The sequence below is a fragment of the Lipomyces chichibuensis genome (genome assembly GCF_038497645.1).
Source record: "Lipomyces chichibuensis strain CBS 12929 unplaced genomic scaffold V1513scaffold_3, whole genome shotgun sequence".
NCBI lineage: Eukaryota > Fungi > Ascomycota > Lipomycetes > Lipomycetales > Lipomycetaceae > Lipomyces > Lipomyces chichibuensis.
Genome location: NW_027117455.1, coordinates 683,052 through 703,688, shown reverse-complemented (window position 1 = coordinate 703,688; position 20,637 = coordinate 683,052). Strand labels below are relative to the sequence as shown.

General features: G+C 45.2%; 10 protein-coding genes across 10 annotated transcripts; 5 read left to right on the top strand and 5 right to left on the bottom strand.

Annotated features, from left to right (window-relative positions):
* Positions 1-32: 32 nt before the first annotated feature.
* On the top strand, positions 33-673 carry V1513DRAFT_423117 (uncharacterized protein; the record flags this gene model as incomplete). Its single annotated transcript, XM_066896017.1, has 3 exons — positions 33-323; positions 379-456; positions 506-673. 3 exons carry the CDS (start codon positions 33-35, stop codon positions 671-673), a joined length of 537 nt encoding a protein of 178 aa, XP_066756012.1.
* V1513DRAFT_477367 (uncharacterized protein) lies at positions 325-2,864 on the bottom strand. The gene is made up of 4 exons (XM_066900240.1): positions 2,240-2,864; positions 1,679-2,184; positions 1,400-1,623; positions 325-1,345 (listed from the first exon to the last, which is right to left on the bottom strand). Exons 1-4 carry the CDS (start codon positions 2,565-2,567, stop codon positions 817-819), a joined length of 1,587 nt encoding a protein of 528 aa, XP_066756011.1. The 5' UTR covers positions 2,568-2,864; the 3' UTR covers positions 325-816.
* A 4-nt stretch (positions 2,865-2,868) lies between these two features.
* On the top strand, positions 2,869-4,270 carry V1513DRAFT_437788 (peptide methionine sulfoxide reductase MsrA). The gene is made up of 5 exons (XM_066896968.1): positions 2,869-3,323; positions 3,374-3,384; positions 3,443-3,568; positions 3,624-3,927; positions 3,984-4,270. The coding sequence occupies exons 1-5, from the start codon at positions 3,172-3,174 to the stop codon at positions 4,024-4,026; spliced, it is 636 nt and encodes a 211-aa protein (XP_066756010.1). The 5' UTR covers positions 2,869-3,171; the 3' UTR covers positions 4,027-4,270.
* Positions 4,271-4,418: 148 nt separating this feature from the next.
* On the top strand, positions 4,419-6,493 carry V1513DRAFT_437785 (tRNA synthetases class I, catalytic domain-containing protein). The gene is made up of 5 exons (XM_066896967.1): positions 4,419-4,734; positions 4,835-5,095; positions 5,148-5,529; positions 5,587-5,752; positions 5,810-6,493. The coding sequence occupies exons 1-5, from the start codon at positions 4,441-4,443 to the stop codon at positions 6,387-6,389; spliced, it is 1,683 nt and encodes a 560-aa protein (XP_066756009.1). The 5' UTR covers positions 4,419-4,440; the 3' UTR covers positions 6,390-6,493.
* On the bottom strand, positions 6,394-8,132 carry V1513DRAFT_437782 (uncharacterized protein). The gene has a single exon (XM_066896966.1). It carries the CDS (start codon positions 7,832-7,834, stop codon positions 6,566-6,568), a length of 1,269 nt encoding a protein of 422 aa, XP_066756008.1. The 5' UTR covers positions 7,835-8,132; the 3' UTR covers positions 6,394-6,565.
* A 490-nt stretch (positions 8,133-8,622) lies between these two features.
* On the top strand, positions 8,623-9,893 carry V1513DRAFT_456652 (Septin-domain-containing protein; the record flags this gene model as incomplete). The annotated part of the gene is made up of 5 exons (XM_066899590.1): positions 8,623-8,647; positions 8,700-9,151; positions 9,206-9,301; positions 9,358-9,770; positions 9,821-9,893. 5 exons carry the CDS (start codon positions 8,623-8,625, stop codon positions 9,891-9,893), a joined length of 1,059 nt encoding a protein of 352 aa, XP_066756007.1.
* A 137-nt stretch (positions 9,894-10,030) lies between these two features.
* On the bottom strand, positions 10,031-11,240 carry V1513DRAFT_462292 (emp24/gp25L/p24 family/GOLD-domain-containing protein). Its single transcript, XM_066899927.1, has 4 exons — positions 10,969-11,240; positions 10,691-10,879; positions 10,345-10,618; positions 10,031-10,285 (listed from the first exon to the last, which is right to left on the bottom strand). Exons 1-4 carry the CDS (start codon positions 11,113-11,115, stop codon positions 10,266-10,268), a joined length of 630 nt encoding a protein of 209 aa, XP_066756006.1. The 5' UTR covers positions 11,116-11,240; the 3' UTR covers positions 10,031-10,265.
* A 2,376-nt stretch (positions 11,241-13,616) lies between these two features.
* Positions 13,617-14,828, top strand: V1513DRAFT_456650 (thioredoxin-like protein; the record flags this gene model as incomplete). Its single annotated transcript, XM_066899589.1, has 10 exons — positions 13,617-13,675; positions 13,733-13,851; positions 13,917-13,978; positions 14,038-14,062; positions 14,119-14,328; positions 14,379-14,410; positions 14,456-14,514; positions 14,571-14,586; positions 14,642-14,710; positions 14,781-14,828. The coding sequence occupies 10 exons, from the start codon at positions 13,617-13,619 to the stop codon at positions 14,826-14,828; spliced, it is 699 nt and encodes a 232-aa protein (XP_066756005.1).
* Positions 14,829-15,224: 396 nt separating this feature from the next.
* V1513DRAFT_373694 (uncharacterized protein) lies at positions 15,225-16,598 on the bottom strand (the record flags this gene model as incomplete). Its single annotated transcript, XM_066894823.1, has 5 exons — positions 15,225-15,289; positions 15,357-15,463; positions 15,518-15,593; positions 15,642-16,281; positions 16,380-16,598. The coding sequence occupies 5 exons, from the start codon at positions 16,596-16,598 to the stop codon at positions 15,225-15,227; spliced, it is 1,107 nt and encodes a 368-aa protein (XP_066756004.1).
* A 1,855-nt stretch (positions 16,599-18,453) lies between these two features.
* V1513DRAFT_437758 (uncharacterized protein) lies at positions 18,454-20,636 on the bottom strand. The gene is made up of 9 exons (XM_066896965.1): positions 20,347-20,636; positions 20,176-20,285; positions 20,007-20,110; positions 19,794-19,953; positions 19,681-19,729; positions 19,181-19,625; positions 19,054-19,129; positions 18,791-18,996; positions 18,454-18,736 (listed from the first exon to the last, which is right to left on the bottom strand). Exons 1-9 carry the CDS (start codon positions 20,445-20,447, stop codon positions 18,680-18,682), a joined length of 1,308 nt encoding a protein of 435 aa, XP_066756003.1. The 5' UTR covers positions 20,448-20,636; the 3' UTR covers positions 18,454-18,679.
* Between the last annotated feature and the right edge of the window lies 1 nt (position 20,637).

The following is a 20,637-nucleotide window of genomic DNA, read 5'->3' as shown; positions in this document are numbered from 1 at the left end:
GAAATTTTAGTACATCCGGAATTAGGCGTGCGATGGAACCAAACGAAAAAGCAATTCGCGTCAATCCAACGGCGCAAGAAGTTACTGAGAAATCACGGCAACGTTTGAAGCGGATATTAGACAAATTGCCAGCATCAATGCGACCACACGCTGAGAGATTAATGAACGCACCGGGATCTTATGTATTTACGTTTTTGCTGATCCACGAGGTTACCGCCGTTGCGCCCTTGTTTGGGTTGGTGTGGTTGTTCCAGGTCACCGACTGGATACCACCACTACCTGAAGGACTGATGGACGCAGGCAAAGAATTTTATTCCAAGGCTGTAAGTATCGAACTGTTCCCTTTAATTATAATATGCTAATTTTCGGAACACGCAGATTCCGCAAGATTCGCTACCTTCAGAGTCGGCAACAAAACTAATTCTCCAAGGAGCTACCGCTTTTGCAATCGTCAAGGTTAGTATTAGTCCGCATTCAATTGCATAGTCATTAAAGCCGTCATTAGATGATTCTTCCCATCCGAGTTGCATTTTCGCTGCTAATTACGCCGTGGTTTGCCTGCCGATCTGTTATACCACTTGTCAATAGAATGCAGAAGACGATACAAGCGCTCTCGAAACCGAAGGAATCCGGTATAAATTTTAGCAGGTTACCACCGCGGAAATTTAAGTGATCGGAAAGATGATAAAGTATACAGAGCTCGTCTCGTGCATATGGAACGATTATGATTGTTGTGGAATATAGTTCAGTCAGTCATTGTCCCGAATTCGCTTACAAAACTTTCTAATAATAGCTTAACACAAGAAAGTCGTAACGTTAATACAACTCTCTAAAACAGCCGTCATCGCCCCATTCGCCTACGATATTAGTTGTTGTCCACCCTCTCTCGGCAGTAGGTAATCCTCGCACAAATAAATGGCCCTGTCGGTCACCACCTTTCAGGTGCTCTGTGTCCTTAACAACAGCCTCTAGCGCTGGCACAACCGGACCAAAAACCCTGACAGCACCAAGGTTGCGGTAGTCGTATATATGAGTTTGGCAGATTGGTCCTGCGATGCGTGGGTTGGTCAGAGCGTATACAACTCGCGCACCCAAGAGCGCTCGAAGGAGTGAAAGTTGAGCGGACGTAAGCGACCCAGCCTTGTCGTCAGCCCTGCCACTCTTGGTCTGTCTTTGCCACGGCAGTTGTCCATCGTGCGTGTAAATTAACCGGAGCTTCGGGAACAATCTCAAAATTGGCCAGGGAAGGTTCCCAGACGTGAGTATACCTTGAGCTCGCTTGAGTCGCAAGTTGATAAGTGGTCCTGGAGTATAATTGAGCACATGATATAACGACTTCGACGACCTAGAAAGCGTTAAGTCGATAACTAGATTTAGGAAGGTAGCAAGGATAACTTACACAATCATAATGGTCGGACTGATTGTCTGCAGAGCGCCAACATCAAGTCCCTCGCTAGTTGTGCCACAAAACACGACGGTTGTTCCCGCTGTAAGAGCAGAAAAAAACATGATTCTCGTATACATGTTTTGTAGAGAGTCCAATGGAATTACGATGTCGGTAGATTTGAAGCTCTCGCTCTTGGGCACAATGCGCAGTTGGGTTGCCACCGCCGAAACAATATTCTGACACACCAAATTAGCGGCGCGTCAGCCATATATCTGTTGTAGGACTACATACCCGATGAGAAAATGTTGCCAATTCAACTTTTCCATTAGTGGCGGTGTACGGAACAATAATAGCTGGACCAGTCAATGCTCCTTCCGGAGCATCAACTGCTGTCGCAGGATGGGACACACTGGAAACAACATCTTCCCAGGTGTGAACGCTAATCGAGCTTCCGACCTTCTCATCAAGCTGATCTTTCCATTCAAGGTGATCCTGAATACTGGGAACAACAATGATTAAACACTGGATTGACTCAGGTAGACTAAGCTGAGTGAAGTCCAGTACTCCTGCCTCGAAGATCAAGAGCTCGGGCTGAGAGATCTCCAAATAGCGACTTATCTCGCTCATGTCACATACAAGCGGTAGCAACACCGTCTCCATGCTATAATGAGCGGCCGCAAACGAAGTAACGACGTTCTCAATCGAATTGGGCAAATAAATACCAATCTTTTTGATCCCAGGCACGTACTCATTGAATCGGGATGCGACAGTATGAAGCAACGGTGTCAGCTCGGTGTCTGCAGAAATAGTCAATGGCGCACTTTTGTCAGACGCAACCGCAAAACCACGTACCATAGTCGTGATACAAAATTGGATCGCCCTTTTTGTTGACAAAACCGAGTTTGCCCTTTTTTGCGAAATTCCAAATATCCCTTAGATCTCCATCTCGAAAAGAGTGGCCCTCACGTATGTTTAAACCCGAGATCAATGGATAGGTGAAAGGAGTCAATGTTGATCTGTAAACTGCTGATTGTTCTGGATTTCTCACAGGGGCAATAGACGACTGGTGATATAGCGCGAAGGGATGTATGTCCGGATATCTCTGCCTCACTAATCGGTAAGCAAGGATGAGGAATAGGATGCCTGTGAGACCAATCGTTAACGGTGGTATGTTCCACATTGCCGCAATCGAATGCTGTGAAAAGAAGTCGCTGGTTCCTCCCTGATTGCTATATATGGTGAGAAGTAGCAATTGGTGAGCCGGTTACGCGTGTAATGCCGGCCGTTGATGCAAATACGCAACTGTCGTCAGTTAACGTATTGGTATGTCTGCAAAGTCCTGCTGTAGTGGAGCAAGGAAAGTTGGCGGAACTACCAGGATTTGCCAGTTGTTATTATTATGCAACCGTTGAGAATCAGGGGCCTCGATTAACTCCGACGTCATACCATCAATGGCTCGAATTCCATTCACGCACTTGCAACACAAACTGCAGCACTGAAGATTATCGTTATATCGCAGCATTGACTATATATTGGCTTCATATTAGCATTGTATATAATATAGATCGATCAAAAACATGGCAGAATTAGCGTACCAACACAGTTGTTCTCCCCAAGCCCGTTTCACGTGATGCTCAGTCTGCGATGTTAAAACCTTAGTCTGATCCGATGTCATCGTCGATAATTACACAGTCACCGGTCCACTATTGAAGGTATTCGGCAACTATTTTCAGATTATACTGGCGAAAGCATACGCATTACATATTGCCCTATTGCTAGTATTGATGGCTTCGCTTTTGCAACATCTTATTCGACCATTCCGTGGAAGCACAATCGTTCCACTCAGCACATCCGGTGCTAGTTCTGCCATGGCCGGTCCACTCTCGCCTACCATGACTGTTCCCGACAGTGCGGAGGTCGCTACTGTTGCCGCTGGGTGCGTATTGCTTGATTGTGGGCTGATGGCATGTTGTTAATTAGTCACAGGTGCTTCTGGGGTAAGCCATGGTTTGCTGAATGCAAATATGATTGGCCATTCTGACAGTTATCGCGCAGGAGTTGAGCACATCTACAGAAAGTATTTTGGAAATGGAAAGGGTCTTCTGGACGCACGAGTAGGTTACAGCGGTGGAACCACTGGCAGTCCAAGTTACCGCGAAGTTTGCACTGACACAACTGGCCGTAAGTACTCTGGCGATCCAAAGGGTGGATCGTTTTAACTGACATGCGATGAAAGATGCCGAGGCAATTCAAATCGTGTTTGATCCGAAAGTAGTGTCCTACGAGACTTTAATCGACTTCTTTTTTAGAATGCACGATCCTACGACGGTTAATCGACAGGGTCCCGATCGAGGAAGCCAGTACCGGTCTGCAATCTTCTACCACTCTGAGGAGCAGAGGCAGATCGCTGAAGCGGTTAGAGAGAAGCTGCAGAAGACCTTTTACACGTCTAATCCCATCGTTACCCAAATTGTGCCCGTCGAGAACTTTTGGGATGCAGAGACTTACCATCAACTCTATTTGGTGAAGAATCCTTATGGGTAATTATGCGTGGTACCTTGCTTTTGTTCACGTATCTGACTTTCTGGTTTCCTAGATATGAATGTCCCACTCACTACCTGAGGACGAGTGCGAACTGAGACTGTGATTGGCGTACCATTGTAGTTCTACAGAAAGCTCGGCGATTTTTGGTTAAAGATTTTTTTTTTCGTTGGATTAATTGAATATGGTTCCTATAAGTAGCCTAGAATTGATTAAAGCCGGATACTCTAAGCATCTGCGTGTAAAATCAATCTCCTCGCGACACGCTAACTACTACTGTTGGCATGTAGACTGTAACATCTATAGGTCATCTGTATAGATAAAGCGACTTGTGAACCGCGCGGTCTGAATAATATATGACCTATTTATTCCTTTGTTCCAAGCATTTGCAGCTATATTGGCGGTTTGAGTATGTAACGGGGTTTAACCCTAACGCAGAGTCTAATACTCCCGCGCGCGCGTTCTGAATTTTTTTTGTTCTCTATATAGTCATCAGGTTACCTTGATTCGCAATGAGTAACGCATCGAATCCCGGGACTAAACCCGACGAAGCAAAGGTTGATAATGCGCCAAAGGGCGGAAAGGGGACGAAGGGAGCGAAGGGCAATAAGGGTGGTGGTCCCAACTACAACATCAACTTAGTGAACGCCAAAGACGGCGAGGTGGTCACAAGATTCCCGCCCGAGCCCAGCGGATATTTGCACATTGGACATGCGAAGGCTGCTCTGTTGAATCAATACTTTGCTCAGGCTTATCATGGAAAGCTCATCATCCGTTTCGATGATACAAATCCCAGCAAAGAAAAGGTCAGTTTCCTGGGTTCGAGATCATGTAGCATGCATCGCATGCCACTTTTTTCTTGACGTGTGACTCCATCAGTGCAAGTAACTAATCATTGTTGCGTAGATGGAGTTCCAGAATGCTATCCTCGAGGATCTTGAGCTGTTGGGCATCAAGGGCGACGTTGTCACCTATTCGTCCGACTATTTCCAGCAGATGTACGACTATTGCGTTCAGCTGATCAAAGACGGCAAGGCTTATGCGGATGACACTCCCGTTGAACAGATGCGACAAGAACGTACTGAAGGTATTGCCAGTCATCGCCGCGAACGCACTGTCGAGGAAAACCTGAAGGTATTTCAGGATATGACTGATGCGACTGAAGAGGCAAGCAGATCCTGATTCAGATAAAATGTGATGTGTGGTCTAACTTATTCAGGGATTGAAAAACTGCATTCGTGCAAAGATATCAATGACTACTCCCAACAAGGCTTTAAGAGACCCGGTCATTTATCGATGCAACCTGACTCCGCATCACCGTACTGGCAATAAGTGGAAAGTGTACCCTACGTATGACTTCTGCTGCCCAATTGTGGACTCGATTGAAGGAGTCACTCATGCTCTTCGAACCATTGAATACCGTGACAGAAATGCTCAGTACGAATGGATGTTGAAGGCATTAGGTCTCCGTAAAGTTTATATCTGGGATTTCAGCAGAATCAGCTTCGTCAAGACGCTTCTCAGCAAACGTAAGCTTCAGTGGTTTGTTGACCAGAAGTTGGTCACTGGATGGGACGACCCACGATTTCCTACTGTCCGAGGTGTGTTCGACTTCTATGTCCAATGTATTGACACTAGTTCGACTGACTATTATTTAGGCGTGCGAAGACGTGGTATGACCATTGAGGGACTGAGAACTTTTATTTTGGGACAGGGTCCTTCGAAGAATATTTTGAACTTTGACTGGAGTTTGATCTGGGCTACCAACAAAAAAGTCATTGATCCCGTTGCCCCACGACACGTTGCCGTGATCAAGCAGAACGTGTAAGCTACTATCCGCAAAAATATGTTTTCTAGGATGTGCTATTAACGTAACTTCAGTGTCAAGATTAATATTGAAGGTGGCCCGGCTGAGTCATACACCGAGGAGAAACCCAGGCATAAGAAGAACCCCGATGTCGGCATAAAGAAGATTGTCTACAGCTCTGAGATATACATAGACCAAGACGATGCCCAGACCTTCAAAGACGATGAGGAGGTCACATTGATGGACTGGGGTAATGCCATCATGAAGACTATTCACAAGGATGGTGATACAATTACTGGAATCGACGCTGTCTTGAATCTGGAGGGTGATTTCAGAAAGACCGAGAAGAAGGTCACATGGCTTGCTGCCACTGACGAGGCTACCCCGGCAGTGCTTGTTGACTTTGACTATCTCATCACAAAGGAAAAACTCGCTGAAACCGACGACGTTGCTGATTTCGTCAACCCTAACACGGAATTTAAGACTCCAGCGCTGGCTGATCTTAATGTCCGTGACATGAAGGAGGGTGACATCATTCAGTTCGAACGTAAGGGTTACTACCGGTTGGATAAGGCTTATTCTGAGGGATCGCCGGCAGTGTTCTTTACCATCCCAGACGGAAAGGTCGTTCAGAAATATGGCGCTAAAAAGTAGATTATATAGTAGATGCGTGGTTTATATTGGGACATTTGCGTTGCACAGATAGCTCAAAGATTATGTAATTATATACTTTACTAATAAAATAAGAGTCCCCGAAACTTGCCACATGGAACATTCCATCGATAGTAGCCAAAGGCTATTTACATATACAATACATTATATTCTATAACTTACTCACCCTTCATCTCCTCGGAAGAAGCTTCCGAAATCTCAGAAGCAGTTACCGCACTCTTCTCCGTCAAAAAAGCTTTCCTATAGGAATCGGTTGTGAGGCTCGAAAAGCTTTCCTTACTCATTCTCCGTGCTTGCTCTTTCAAGATGGTGTGCATTGTATTCATAGATTCCTGGACGTGAACAATCGCCGATTTCAAAAATGTCTGCTGATTCGAAGACACATCCGCCAAGGCCATTTGCAAACCCTTCAGACTGAGCTCAAAGTCGATGATTCGTCGCTGCAATTCGGACAAATACTTCACAGATGCCAAGTCTTGCTCGCTGGGCAGAACTGTTGGGAATTTGTGCCATCGACCTTCGAGAGCCGAAACGAATAGGTTCAACTCAGACTTGTATGATTCCAAGAATTCTTGTGGAGGATTAGCGTCGTTCGCTCGAAGAGCCGTCAGAGCGCTGATGGCGACAGCTGTGAATTGGGGAACCTTGAACGCTAGTGTATCCTTGGACTCTGCCAGTCTGACAAGCATACTTCTGACTTTGCGTATATGTCCCAAATGCCATCCGAACGCGTCACATCGTATCGCGAACGCACGTAGTAGCTCAGCCTTCACTGGATGGTCGAAAGTAAGCCCATAGAGCTCACTGCGCGAAACTAAATCTGCCGCATCGGTATAAAGTCCCTTCAAGGTTAAGTCGCGAACAAGCTTGGTGGTTTGCCATGACGGCATAACGTAGAGCTTCTCAGCTGCCAACCGCTTTAATTGGTTTTTCAGCTCCGCAGCATGCTCTTTGGTCTCCACCCTCGTCACAAGAAGTGTTACAAGTCGCCGGGAAGGACTTGAAGGATGTAGTCTAGTGTACAATTTCCTCCTCGCCGCATTACTCGGTGCAGATCTCACACGTGTCTGTTTCTTTTGGACACTCGCAGCTAAAAGCTCCTCTTGAGTCAACTTGCGCACCTTTTCCTCTGTGATTGTCGGCTTTTCCGACTTGATCTTCAGCCGCTCCAAAGCACCCTCAAATGTCGAAGTCTGTTCAACGAAAATCATCTTCTTCCTCCGTATATTTCGTTTGTACATTGCGAGCTTTTTCGATGGTTCACGTTTCACCTCTGGGACGGATTCATTTGCTCCTGCCAGCGGCAGTGTGGCTTTGGAACCGTTGGCCGTTACTATCGTGAACTGGTTTCGGACCGGGGGAAGTCGTCTGACCGATACAATTGCGCCAATCATTCTTCGGCGGGTGAATAAGAGTGGGACCGACATTCTAGATTAGTCGGGAATTGTATTGACGTATGCCGACTAGTTCTGTAAGCGCCGAATATGTGGGAATTGTGCAGGAGTGATATGTGCTTTTTGTCTCGACTCGAGGATTCGGATTTGATCACGAATTTTTTTGAGATTCCTCAAACTTTGTGCGAGCAGTGCTACCCTAAGTTTGGACCCAAAATAGCTAGATATTAGCTGCTTCACCTCGTCGCTTTTGACTTGGAGTCTTGGAGAGCTTCAGCTTATGTGAAATGTTCTATATTAGCAAATCCTTTAACGATGTGATAAACTCGCATAGATAAATTCGCTATCCATGAATAGAACCGAGATGCCCAAGTAAACCTATCCCTGAGCAACACCGAACAAGTTGCACGCTATTGTGGTATGTAAAATACCTGTGGCTGAAGCTCATCAGGCCCGTGGCCCGGCACCCACATTAATACTGCCGCACGCGTCGGTCAATTGGGGTCGCATTAAATTGTTTGTTACTCCTGAACGCGGCCCACTTGCGGACACCACCCCCTTCATTCATACTGCCCTTTCGCTTCGCGACTTCCTTTATCTCTAATACGTCAACCGCAATCTCGTGTTCGTGGTTATAGGATCGGATTTTGATATTGAATATGACGTCGCATATCGGTATTGATAATCTGCCCGAGCAGAGGTGGGTGTCCGCGAGTTGCCAGACGCGTCTCGTGTCACTATATATACTCTTTCAACAGGCGCCTGTACTAACATGGTCTAGACGCAAGATCGTTTCTAAACGTGGAGCGTCGTTCACGCTTATGGTTTGTGGGGAATCGGGATTAGGTGCGTGGGTAGATTTAAATTATCCGGAGATCGTATACTGATCGTTTGTTAGGCAAGACAACATTTGTCAACACCCTTTTCTCCACTATGGTCAAGAACTACGCAGATAACAGACGCAGACATGCGAAGCAGACGGACAGAACCGTTGAGATTGAATTAACCAAGGCAGAGCTCGAGGAGCGGTTTTTCAAGGTCCGTCTGACAGTGGTCGACACGCCTGGATTTGGCGACTACGTCAACAACAAAGACTCGTGGATGCCCATCATAGAATTCTTGGATGATCAGCATGAAAGTTACATGATACAAGAGCAGCAGCCCCACCGTGACGGCAGAATCGATATGAGAGTGCACGCTTGCCTGTACTTTATCAGACCTACAGGCCATACTCTGAAGCCTCTAGACGTCGAGGTTATGAAGAGACTGTGTACGCGTGTCAACTTGATCCCTGTCATTGCCAAGGCAGATACTCTGTCACAGCATGAACTCCAGAAATTCAAGGAGAGGGTATGTTGAGCGGCCAACGATCGCGATAGCGATAGCGACTAACTAGATATCCAGATCCGCTCGGTGATGGATGCCCAAGGAATTCAGGTCTACTGCCCGCCGATTGAAGAAGATAATCCAGCGGCTGCTGAGGAAACAAAGGAAACTATTGTACGAAATTTGAATATCATTCCCTCAAATTTGATAGAATTGCTAACTTGTTGCAGGCATCCATGCCGTTTTCAGTCATTGGCTCAGAGACCGATGTTGAAACTCCAGACGGCCGTATTGTCAAAGGTCGCCAGTATTTGTGGGGAGTCGCGGAGGTCGAAAATGAAGAGCATTCCGACTTTAAGAAACTCAGAAATGTGCTCATCAGGAATAGCATGCTTGACTTGATTAGCACTACTGAAGAGCAACACTACGAGGCGTACCGCGCTCAGCAAATGGAAACGCGGAAGTTCGGTGAGGCCCGGCCGAGAAAGCTTGACAACCCTAAATTTAAGGAGGAAGAGGAAGCATTGAAGAAACGATTCACCGAGCAAGTTAAGAGCGAAGAGGTGAGATTCAGACAGTGGGAGAAACGTCTGATTGCGGAGCGAGACAGACTCAACAAGGACCTGGAGGCAATACATAATAGGTAAGACCCTGTTATCTAATGGCTATTAAGTTTGATCTAACTCTTTGCAGTATCAAAGAATTAGAAATGGACGTAGAAAGCATGCAAGGCGCGTCGATTAGCAGCCGGAGCCATAGACGTTAGTTTTCTAGTGTTAAGTGGGAGAATGATGTGTTTAGAACTTCATATTTTATATAATGATTGCTAGGCGCGAATTGTATGTTGTTATGATGTTTAGTGCGTAAGCGTTCTAATCGTGTACTGATATGATAAATGTGTTTCAATGATATAGTAACGGGTTTCACTTTAATTCCTGGTAGCGACCTCTATGTTATCACTCCCTAGATAAATTATGTAATTATATACTTATGTTTTTACATATGTAAAACGCGCATTTCATATGTGCGTAGCGACAAGATGCCTAGTCATTTTGCGATTGCTTCCTTCATGCATAAACGTAAATCAAACCAGTATCGTATAATATGGAACCCATCGATAGAATCGAGAATAAATATTTTAGACGAATCCCTTCCGCGCTAATCGATTGAATTGATTAGCCATGTCTTCAAAATCATTCCTCAAGGAACTAACTTACATCCGGTGAAAAAGAACTGAACAACAAAAACCTGGAAGACTGCCATGCCAACGATGGAGAGCACTTCAGCGATCGAGAAATAAAAAATACGAGACTCTGTCGACTTCACTGTGCTAAAATTACGGTTCTCGCGGGTCCTGAAATATTTCTGCGCGCGAGAGATCGATGTGAGTTTGCCTGAAAGCGAGTGTATGCTATTTTCTAGTAACGAAGCCTCCTGCTCGGAACCACCAGCCTGCCTGATTGGTAACTCCGCACGCGCTTCATTTTCAACCTATTATTCGAGTATGTTAGCCACTGACGATCCCCAAAAGCAAATGCTGGACCCAAATAAACGGAACCATACCGCAATCTCAAAGTCGACTAGTTTCTCGGCAAACGTGGACATCTCGTTCAGAAAGCAGAATCGGTATTCGCCAACTTCATTCGCTGTAAAAACAAAGTCCCCCTGTCTCTCCTTCTCGCCGTCTAAGATCACGCGTAGACTCGGGGATGTAACTGAGTAGTCGATGTCAAACGAACCGCCGCTTTGGACCTACGCGCAAACACGAATTAGCATTTCAATCCGTTGACCTCTCTTTGAGCAAGACCGATACACAACTACATATGAAGCGGAATACGTACAGCAAAGTAGAATGCAACTTTCACGCCTGGTTCGTTGACCTGTGTATAGAAGCATGCTCGTTCGTTCGCTGCCACGCTGTATGTGAGCGCGGTCGCGTATACGTAGGTTGCAAAGATCGAGAGAAGAGCAAATAGTCGGGCAGTCATTGCATATATTGAAACGCACGCACTCGCGTTATAGAACGTCTTATGTAGTAATGGTTTCTGCTCGTCAATGAGGTTGGAAGTCTGATTTAAAAGCGTAGATCACGGAATTCCAAGGTTATTAACTTAGCGACTGACTCTCAACGCGACCTTGGGACGAACACTCTGGACTTCTACCACAATAGCGGACTCCCAAAATCAGTCTCGCTCTCCCGTATCAACACTGATCCGCCTGACTCCGTCTGATACTACGCTGTTGCTATGGAAGTTTAACAGGCATACCGTGAATATATATTTACTTACAATGACCCCGTAATAAGCAAAAAAGTGAATAGAAAGTAAAAGTGGTGATAGGCACACATGACCGAAGATATATTCAATATTTCTTTGCAGTTCCAGTCTCAATATCTCCAGTCTGGCTACTTGGGCTGAAGCTTTGGCCGCAGCTCATCCTTGCTTTGTTTTCTTTGTTCAATTTCTACCTCTAGATACTGTTGGCTATTTTGGGCACCTTTTAGCCACTCAGTTTTCATTGCTATTGCATTCTGTGTAGGTCACGAAGGTCTTTCTGGAACTGTTTACCTTTCTCGCCATTCTCAAGCGGCCTTCCAATTGGAATCCGAAGTCTCCTGAGGCTGCAATTTTATTCCGCCTCGGACTGAATCACTATAATGTGCAGACTGTGATCAATCTTGCGGCGACGGCGAACTCTTCGCAATTCTGTGATAGAGCACTTGCTTACTTTGACCGCTTCTTTGATCATCGATACCGTGCGCTCTACGATTCTCGTCTTCGCACCAAGTTCCTTCCGGCTGCCGATATGACAGGAGAGAAGGACGAACCAATTATTGTGGCACCGTCGAGTGCCATCGTCATCCTGCTTGAGTGATTTTCCCGTATTGCGAGAAGACTTGCAAGTCGAGGCCTGGCAATTTTGTGTCGCAATGCGCTCCAATCGACATGATTGTCCGGAACTCACCCTCGAGCCGCCGAAAGCTATTGAGCAGACGAATAAGGTGTTTAATTAGATGGATGGCAATTTTCTGATTTTGGATCTCGAGATATCGCGATGCTTCGTGATTCACTGCGAAAGACGGTGTTAGAGTACTCAAATACCAGGCTCCATCACGGATCTTCATCAAACGCTCAAGAAGGTCATCAAATAATAGCCCCGATTTATTTGATGAGAAGCTCTTTGACGTTGTGAATTTCGACAAGCTGCCGAGCAGCAATTACCGTTAGGCGCGCCCGTGAACAGAAACGGCTCAAACAGGCGGCCGAGGGACGTGCTGGGGAGGAACTGCTAAATTAAAACGTCGATTCTGGCGAACATGATCTCGATCTGCCTCCGACATCGACCGCGACAGCAGTTCTGGCGCCAAAAAAGTTTCCGGCATCAGCTTAGGGGCCAGTGAGATCCGTAAGGGTTATCGCTTCTGGCTGACACGGCGTTGATTGCTGGCATAAAACACCTGAAAATACCACTTCAGAAGTTGAGCCCGCAACGACGATGCGCAACGAGACACGGACGCCAGGCACATGGGAAGATACAGATTCTTCTACTTCTCGGGAAAGCAACACATTTTAGCTAGCAGCTAGAGAATCCCTGCGTTGAAAGCGGCATACTGATACAGCGACCCGAAAACAGCTATATATTCGGGATGTATCTCCATACAACAATAATGAGCTCAGCGATAGGGCCATATGTGGATCCCTAACCAAGATCTTTCCGGATCCGCGTCTCTTTCGGTAAAGAAGATGTGTGATAGAAATGTGGCGCACGATCCACGTTTCATCGGGATGGTCCCATCCACAGCTGCACGGCTTCTGTTTTGAAATCCGTGCCAGGTGGAATCCTAATTGAAGTCACAGGCCGCGCTAAGTCCTTGCCCTCACATTGCGAGAACGAGCAGTCGGTAAATGGCATCTAACTTTTAGCGGAAGTTTGCAACACACGAATCGCATCGCACATAACGCGGTCGAATCGCATGTTCAGGAGCAATCGTATTCATCGAGACGGATATTCAGAAAGTTGCAATAAGTTATAGAAGGGTTTCTAAAATGCATGACACTTGAGTAGTCACTGTGAAAAATCGAATGAAGAATTGTTATCCTTGCAACGTAAACCGGGTTACTAGAAAGATCAACTGTAAATTACCTAATATTGGTAGTATTTTGCAAAGCTTTGACTATGACTGTGAATTGAAAGGAGCAGTGTGAAGGACACTCCTCCTCCTCGAAAAGGAAAGCCGTACTGCATGCGGCTCTCATGTAATCTTAAGTGTTTTGTACTGTCCCATCGGTGATAGCGTCAAAGCCCGAACAAAGTGAGTGCTTCCAGCCGACAGCGGAGACGGTTCGAGTGACATCAACCCAACTCGTGATTACATCATCTTACAAATACTCTCCGTCGAGCTCTCTCTCTTACTAATTTTGTATACACACATTACTACATCGCTTCTGTCGTAATTTCACCCGCTCAATTGTATTGTTAATCCTCCGCAATGTCCTTGCTCAAGACTCTCATCCCTCCAAAGCCAATCAAACTTTACGGCTGCGTCATGTGGGTATCCGACACTCATAAACGGCCTTCCGACTAACTGACATCTGCATTCCTTAGCTGCCCATGGGCCGCCCGAACCTGGATTGTGCTCACCCAGGCCAATGTCGAGTTCGAGTACATCGAAATTGACCTCAAGAACAAGCCAGAATGGTTCCTTAAAGAAGTCAATCCCGGCGGTATGTGATGTGAACAGGTGCAGCATTTATTGGCTGGAGGGAACACTGATGTCAATTGATTATAGGCAAAGTCCCCACCTTGAAGTATGGTGACGATATCATTATCGAGAGTGCCATTACTACTGAGGTATGTGCCCGGATTTACTAGAATTACCCGTCTGAGTGGATGAGCTAAATTAAAGTCAGTTCGTTGCGGACTTGTTCCCAGAAGGTATATACTTGCTATCAAAAGGTCTGTATCCGAAATGACATACTAACATCAATTAGCCAAATTGATCCTCGACGATCCTTTCCTCCGTGCCCAAGGTAGACTCATGGCGGACCGCTTCATGGAGTACGTTGTCCCTGTCTATCGCGAGTTGTACTTCTCAGGCAACTTCGACGCTGTTGGCAACGTTTTTGGTGCCATTGACAAGTTCTTGCCGTATCTCAAGGACGCGAAGCCATTTTTTGGCGGCTCTGACCATATGACCTTGGGTATATCGTGTGTTGGCCTTATTTGTGGCGATATGTCTAACATGGTTTAGCCGAGATTATGATTGCTCCTTTCTTGAGCCGAGTATGTGGTATTTTTGAACGTGAGAATAGTGACTAATAATTATAGCTTTACATGATTCTGGAATCCGAGTTTGTCAGTGGCAAGATTTTGGAGACGTTGACGAGGTTAGTTGACATCTGTATTTCTAAATTTATAACAAAATACTGACCATGATATTCAGCGACCCCAAGTACGAGGTTAGTTAAAACAATAGTACTTAGTCTTCGGTAATGATACTAACACACGCCAAAGTATTTCAACACCTGGGCTCAGAATATCTTGGCTACCCCCGGCTTGAAAGGTACATTCGACAAGACTCCTGTAAGTACAACATTTTGTTCCGTATAGTGCGCTATCAAGTATGATTTGCTGATGCTCGTTTTACCTCTAGAACCTCAACTGGGTGAAGGAACGCCTTGCTTCTCTTGGCAAGTTGTAATTGCAAGTCACATTTGGTAGTCGTTCTTGTCATAATAGGTTCGCTTAACAGACTGTCACGCTGAGAATCCATATGATTGGTGTGTTAGTGTTTCTATGTCATTGTAACAGGATCAGACTTTCTTGCGTCTCGCACGGAGCGATACCTATACAAGACTCAAGAAAGGAATTATGCAATCCTAAATGGGGCAACATATATATATTATATCATAAAACACCGGACAAACAGAAACCCTTATACTACCAACAAGAGCGACCAATAATTTTTCCAAAAGTATAATACAAACGCTCATGATGCTTTTCTTAAACAATTACTATTACAACACCGCTCATGCCGATTTCTAAAATAACCCAGTACGACCATAATGACAAAGGACTAAATCTATTGGATAGCGGCTTATGGAGGCGTGCCGTTTGCTGACGACGTGCCCGGTCTTATCAGACCCGCTACAGTCTTCTGCTCTGCAGATTACAAAACTTAGCAATCATTCCCATATATCATTAGTATCGGCAAAGTCGACGGACATACCTTCATTCCACGAGAGACAGGCTGCTATTAATTGGAGAATTTCAAACCGTTTAGTATCGCTTCGAGGAAGACTTAGAAATGACAGTAAGAGATTGGTGATCAGTTGCCTACAATACAAGTTAGCGTTGGCGAAAAGTTAAAATACACCGGATCGATCATACCTGTCTACGTTCTCATCAGGTGTGCCCTTCTTCAGTAAGCGCAGGGCTTTCGTCAAATGCTCATTTAATATGACGGCTAGATATAGTTAGCACAAACCTCATAACCAAGGCGAAGAGAGCATACCTTCATGTCGCAACTTCCCTATTAACAGTGTCTTTTCCTTGACTTCCTTTTCGAACGGTCTCATTTTCTCCAAATCTGTCTCTGCCCTTTCTAACTGGTCCTTCAACTCTCGCACTTTGTCCGCGAGCTCTGTCTTCTCATCAGTAAGAGTATCTATCTGCGCCTGCATTTTCTCGACAATATCGTGCAGCTCTGTTTTCCGCTCTTCTTGTAGAACATTAATAGCTTGCCGCAAGCTCGTCACAGACGCTGCGTTTTCGTTGTTTTCCTGTAGGACTCCGACGTACAACGACTTTTGGCCTTTTAACTGTTCTTCAAGTTCAGCTACCCTCTCACTTGCAGTAATTCTCATAGTTTTCTCTTCAGTAGCAATGACCTGCCAGTCATCCGCCGACCGCTGTGCTTCCTGCAGTTGCTGTTGTAGGTTGTGCTGCTTGGATAGTAAGTCTCCTCGGTCTCTTTGCCAGCCGTCCTGTGACGATATCGAGGATTGTCGCAAGATGGCCAGTTCCTTTGACAACTTGTCGGACTCGTCGGATGCGGCTATGACTTCCTGTTGTAGCTTCGTGACAGTCTCTGTCAGATTCTTGCATTTTTGCTCGAGATACTCTATTGTGGTCTTCTGCCGCGCTAGTTCCTGCTGCTAGGTGTTAGCACAGGCGAAAACACACAAAAAATTCAGTCCATAATTGCCACAATCGTCAATCAGATCAAAATGTTCATTAATCATATACTCACCGAATCCGCTTTTAGTCGTTCACCAAGAGTCGACCGAATCGACGATACTTTCGCCAGCAAGTTCTTATACTGATTCTCAAAGTCATGCCGTTCCTTCTCGGCTCTAGCAAGCTTCTCCAACAATTCCGCTTTCTCGGTTTCAAATCTCTTAGCCTCCTCCGACGACGAAATAGTCAATTGTGCCAACTTCTCCTTAAGCTCCTCCGCCTCGGCTGTCATGCTCGCGTAGTCGCGATCTCCGTTGAGTTTGATGTCCCCGTTAACAGGCACGACCGACGCATCGGACTCTGTCGACGTAGACTCGACATGCGATATTTCATCCGCGTTATCCTGAGTGTCTGTAGACGATCGCGTGGACGCCGTGTCGTCCGTCATGGCGTGGAATGGCAATAGCTCAAGATCGTTTTACTGACTTCTTATTGCAATGCTACTTAACCCGATTAGACCACTGACAACCCAAAAAATCACAATGTGCGCCAGAAAATCAGAGCAAGATAGTTGGAAAAATTGTGATGTCGAATATGGCTGGCACCGAGCCCCGGTTAATTGTGAGAGATTATTCTAAACGGTGTATTTGCGTGCTAGAGTGATGCTGCTATATATGGCGACTTCCCTGACGCGCCCGCCGAAGCCTGAATATCGTTGAGCAGCAATAACGGTATGAGCGCCGCGAACGCTGAAGTTATGCGACAACGGTTTAGTCCAAAACACCACCACTTTTTGTTTCATGTGTTTCGTTGTATAACTTTCAATTACCTCTCTAACTATAAGGCATAAATAAACGTATTTTATACGTTTATGCCAGCTTTTATATATTGCTTGTGAATATTACAATATACATTTCAAGAAAAGAAATTTAATCCATTATTCGTCTTCGTCGGAATATATCGCTATGTCTCATTATATTCGCTGAAGTCCGTCGTTACAGCTAATCGAATGTGCGACTGTATCAAACATCAGGGTCATCATCAGCGTAAATCATGCCCCGGTCTATTAGGTTGCCATCCGCCGCCTTGTAGAACACTTTCGAGGGGGATGTAAAATGATCATTCCTGTTAAATCTATCATTTGTTAAAGCATCATCTGCAACAGCTGTTGCGTATAGTTCCGTCTGAAGAAAGTATAGTTTGAGATTAAACGAGACGCATTCCGCTGTCGATTACCATTCTTACAAAGGAGGACGTCAAGTTGATATTTCTCATGATTCATTGTTGGGCTGCTTGAGATGCACCAAAATCTCAGAAATCATTAAGGACTACGGCCTACTGCCTCTACGTTATCATTATCGAGTCTTTTGAAATACTCGAATGATGACTTCATGCCAGTGGTGTCCTTTCCATGTTTAATCTTCTATATTGTGGCGTTCTTGAATTTTCAGTCTTCAGCTGGTTATCTGCATCTTAGAAAACCGCAGTGCAGTTAGAGCATTGATAGGAGCTATGTCGGCCATATCATTGTTGTGGCTGTAATCATAGCCAGTTCTTCATCTGGAATTTCGAGTTCTTCAAACTTAGTCTGATTCAACTCCTAAATAGTTCGTCTGGTGTCGCTTCGGATGAGACTTAGCACTCGTCCTATTCCTCGTATGAATACTTGCGGCTTCTCCAATATTTGAGCTCTTCCATCTTCGACCATTGATATTGGCAACAATACTTCCTTCTACTGACTGGTGCGAATTGCGCAAAGGAATTTATGTCGATGGCTCGCGTTGCCAAATCCAGAAGACCACTAACTTTAGCTTTAATAGCAATTATTTTAGGTAAATTAAACCCTACTTAATGAACGCTAAACACTGATGGTCCTTGCTTGTTAAGGACTCTCGTACTCGCAATCTTCTTCGAGGTAAAGATCGTTCAATTCTTGATGTTTCAACTAAAGATAGGCAAACGATTTAGAATACGCGCAATTTAAGAGAATATATACCATTTTGTCAGCGTAATTTGTCGGGCTTCTTAGTTCGGGACGGAACTGATGGCAGCAAACGGCTGTGCAATTTATGTTGTGTGCATTGGCTCAGGGCGACGGCCCGTGCGTACTGGTCGTTCCAACTGGTGTTCAAAGATACAATGGCATGTTTTCTTCTCAATTCATGTACTTACTATGATATATCTGAAAATCAATACACCATTCTCATACAAAAAGCGGTCAAATAAACTTATTAATAAAAAAAAACAATTTGTACAACATTCAAATCCACTGTAAAAATAAAACTAATGATGTAATTGCAATAACTATGATATCCCAACCTAGTCCTATGAGGCAAAAATCCGTGCATCCCAAAGACTACATATGTACTTAATTTATTCTTGGTCGTTCTCGTCCATCTCGACCCTCAATTCGTGGCACAGATCAAAGCACTAAATGCAGCAATTAGCATATGTTCATTAAGCATTACAAAGCTCCAGTAATACCTCTGCCAGTAGTGCATTCAGCAATCCTTGTCCTTCAGGAATGTGACTGCCTATCATAAATTTGCCATCCATGCGAAGGTTGTCGATCGATGCGAGCTTCATCTGATACGGATATAATTCTCGGGCCGAGGACAGTCCACCCATTCGCTTGACCTCCATTAAACATTTTCTGACAGTACTGAGCTGGTTCTGGATGGGTATGAGGGCTATAACAGAAATTAGATCTTTGACCATTGGCTAATACTACATATCCCAAAACAGACCTTCAGATACAGGCTCACTGGACACCAAAAGCCGGTAAATAAGTGCATAGCAACGTCGCAACAAGTAAAGCAAAATCTGCACCAGTTAGACCTCCGTTGCGTCACCAACCTTACACACGGTACTTACCGTCTGTCCTTCTGGGGTGTTGCCGTTATCGTCAACAAACACGCCTTTGACTCTCATATCATCTATCGCCGCCAGTTTCTGCTGATAATTGTACAGATCTGTCTCGCGAAGTGTCCATTTGTGCGTTATCATCAAATTGTCAAGCTGATTCTTCATCTCCGTCAATTGTTCGTAGATTGGATGCAAGCTTGGAGCAACAAGGTCCTCTCGCGCAATAAAGTCGTTCAAAACATTATGGCAGTCTTCCAACAATCCATTCAACACATTCTGACCCTCCGGAATATTTCCATCAGGTGACAGAAAGTTACCGTCTACTCGAGAATTCTCTATGTTTCGTAGTTCTTCTTGTAGAGACTTCAATTCGGAGATCGAAAATTTGGCTCGCGATCCGATCGACACAATTTGTCTTCGAATAGAAACTAGCTTCTGAAGTGTGGGCAACAGTCTATTTACACGTCGGTTAGCATATTTGTCATCATACGTTGATAGAGGCAACGTACTCTTGCGAAACAACTGCCAACGAGTCTTGCAATTCCGCCAATTCGGTTTCTAATCACTCGCTGTCAGCGTTGTCCTATGCATAAGATCAACCAAAATCACTGCCAAATCATACCGCACACCGAAATCTTAGCTCTGATCAGTTGAATGATCTCAGGCGATTCAGAGACCACGTCCCGCTCGACAATGCCCTTGATCTCATTCAAACGATCTTCGATTGGCGCCAAGTCATTATTTGAATACACTCGGCTTTCCTTAAGATGGTCCAAGAGTCGCTATCCCAATGCGTTAGGACCCACCGTGATTCAAAATTCTACCTCATACGAACCTTGACTGTTGTGAGGGACGCATATGTTGCTGGAGCAGATCGAACGCCGACAGTCAGGAACGACAACGAGAGAAGCTGGAACACATCATCGAGAACAACGTCAACTTCCATACCGTTAGCAAGGCAAACCACTACTCTTAGGATGCCGCTAATGAGTGAGAACACATACCTCGATTCTGCTCGTCATGCAAGCTCGGATCTTCTCGTATATGGTTGATCTTCCGTACTTCATCTATAGTTTGCTCGTACACGGTATTAACATCACTGGATTTCAGATATCTGCGCATAAACTTAGCAATTTTGCCGCGACGGGGAACTATCACATATTGGGGATACTCACGTCGAACGATCCTGCTTGAGGGTCGTCAAACGAGTTCGGATAGCAATTAGCTTCTGGAGAATGGCCTGCTCGATCTTTGGGACAGTGGCTGCTGAACTCATATGGTCTTTTCAATGGTAGCTTTCTGGCTGTTGCTGTTTGTGTGTACGTAGTTGCTTAAAGGGGAGACACAAGGTAGTGACTAGGGTGGATATGGGCCACCATTATCTGAGGTCCGTGTGAACTTGGTGTGTGCGCTATTTTGGCGATTCAGCCACCAGATTATCGACAGCATTAATCCGAACGCAGTCT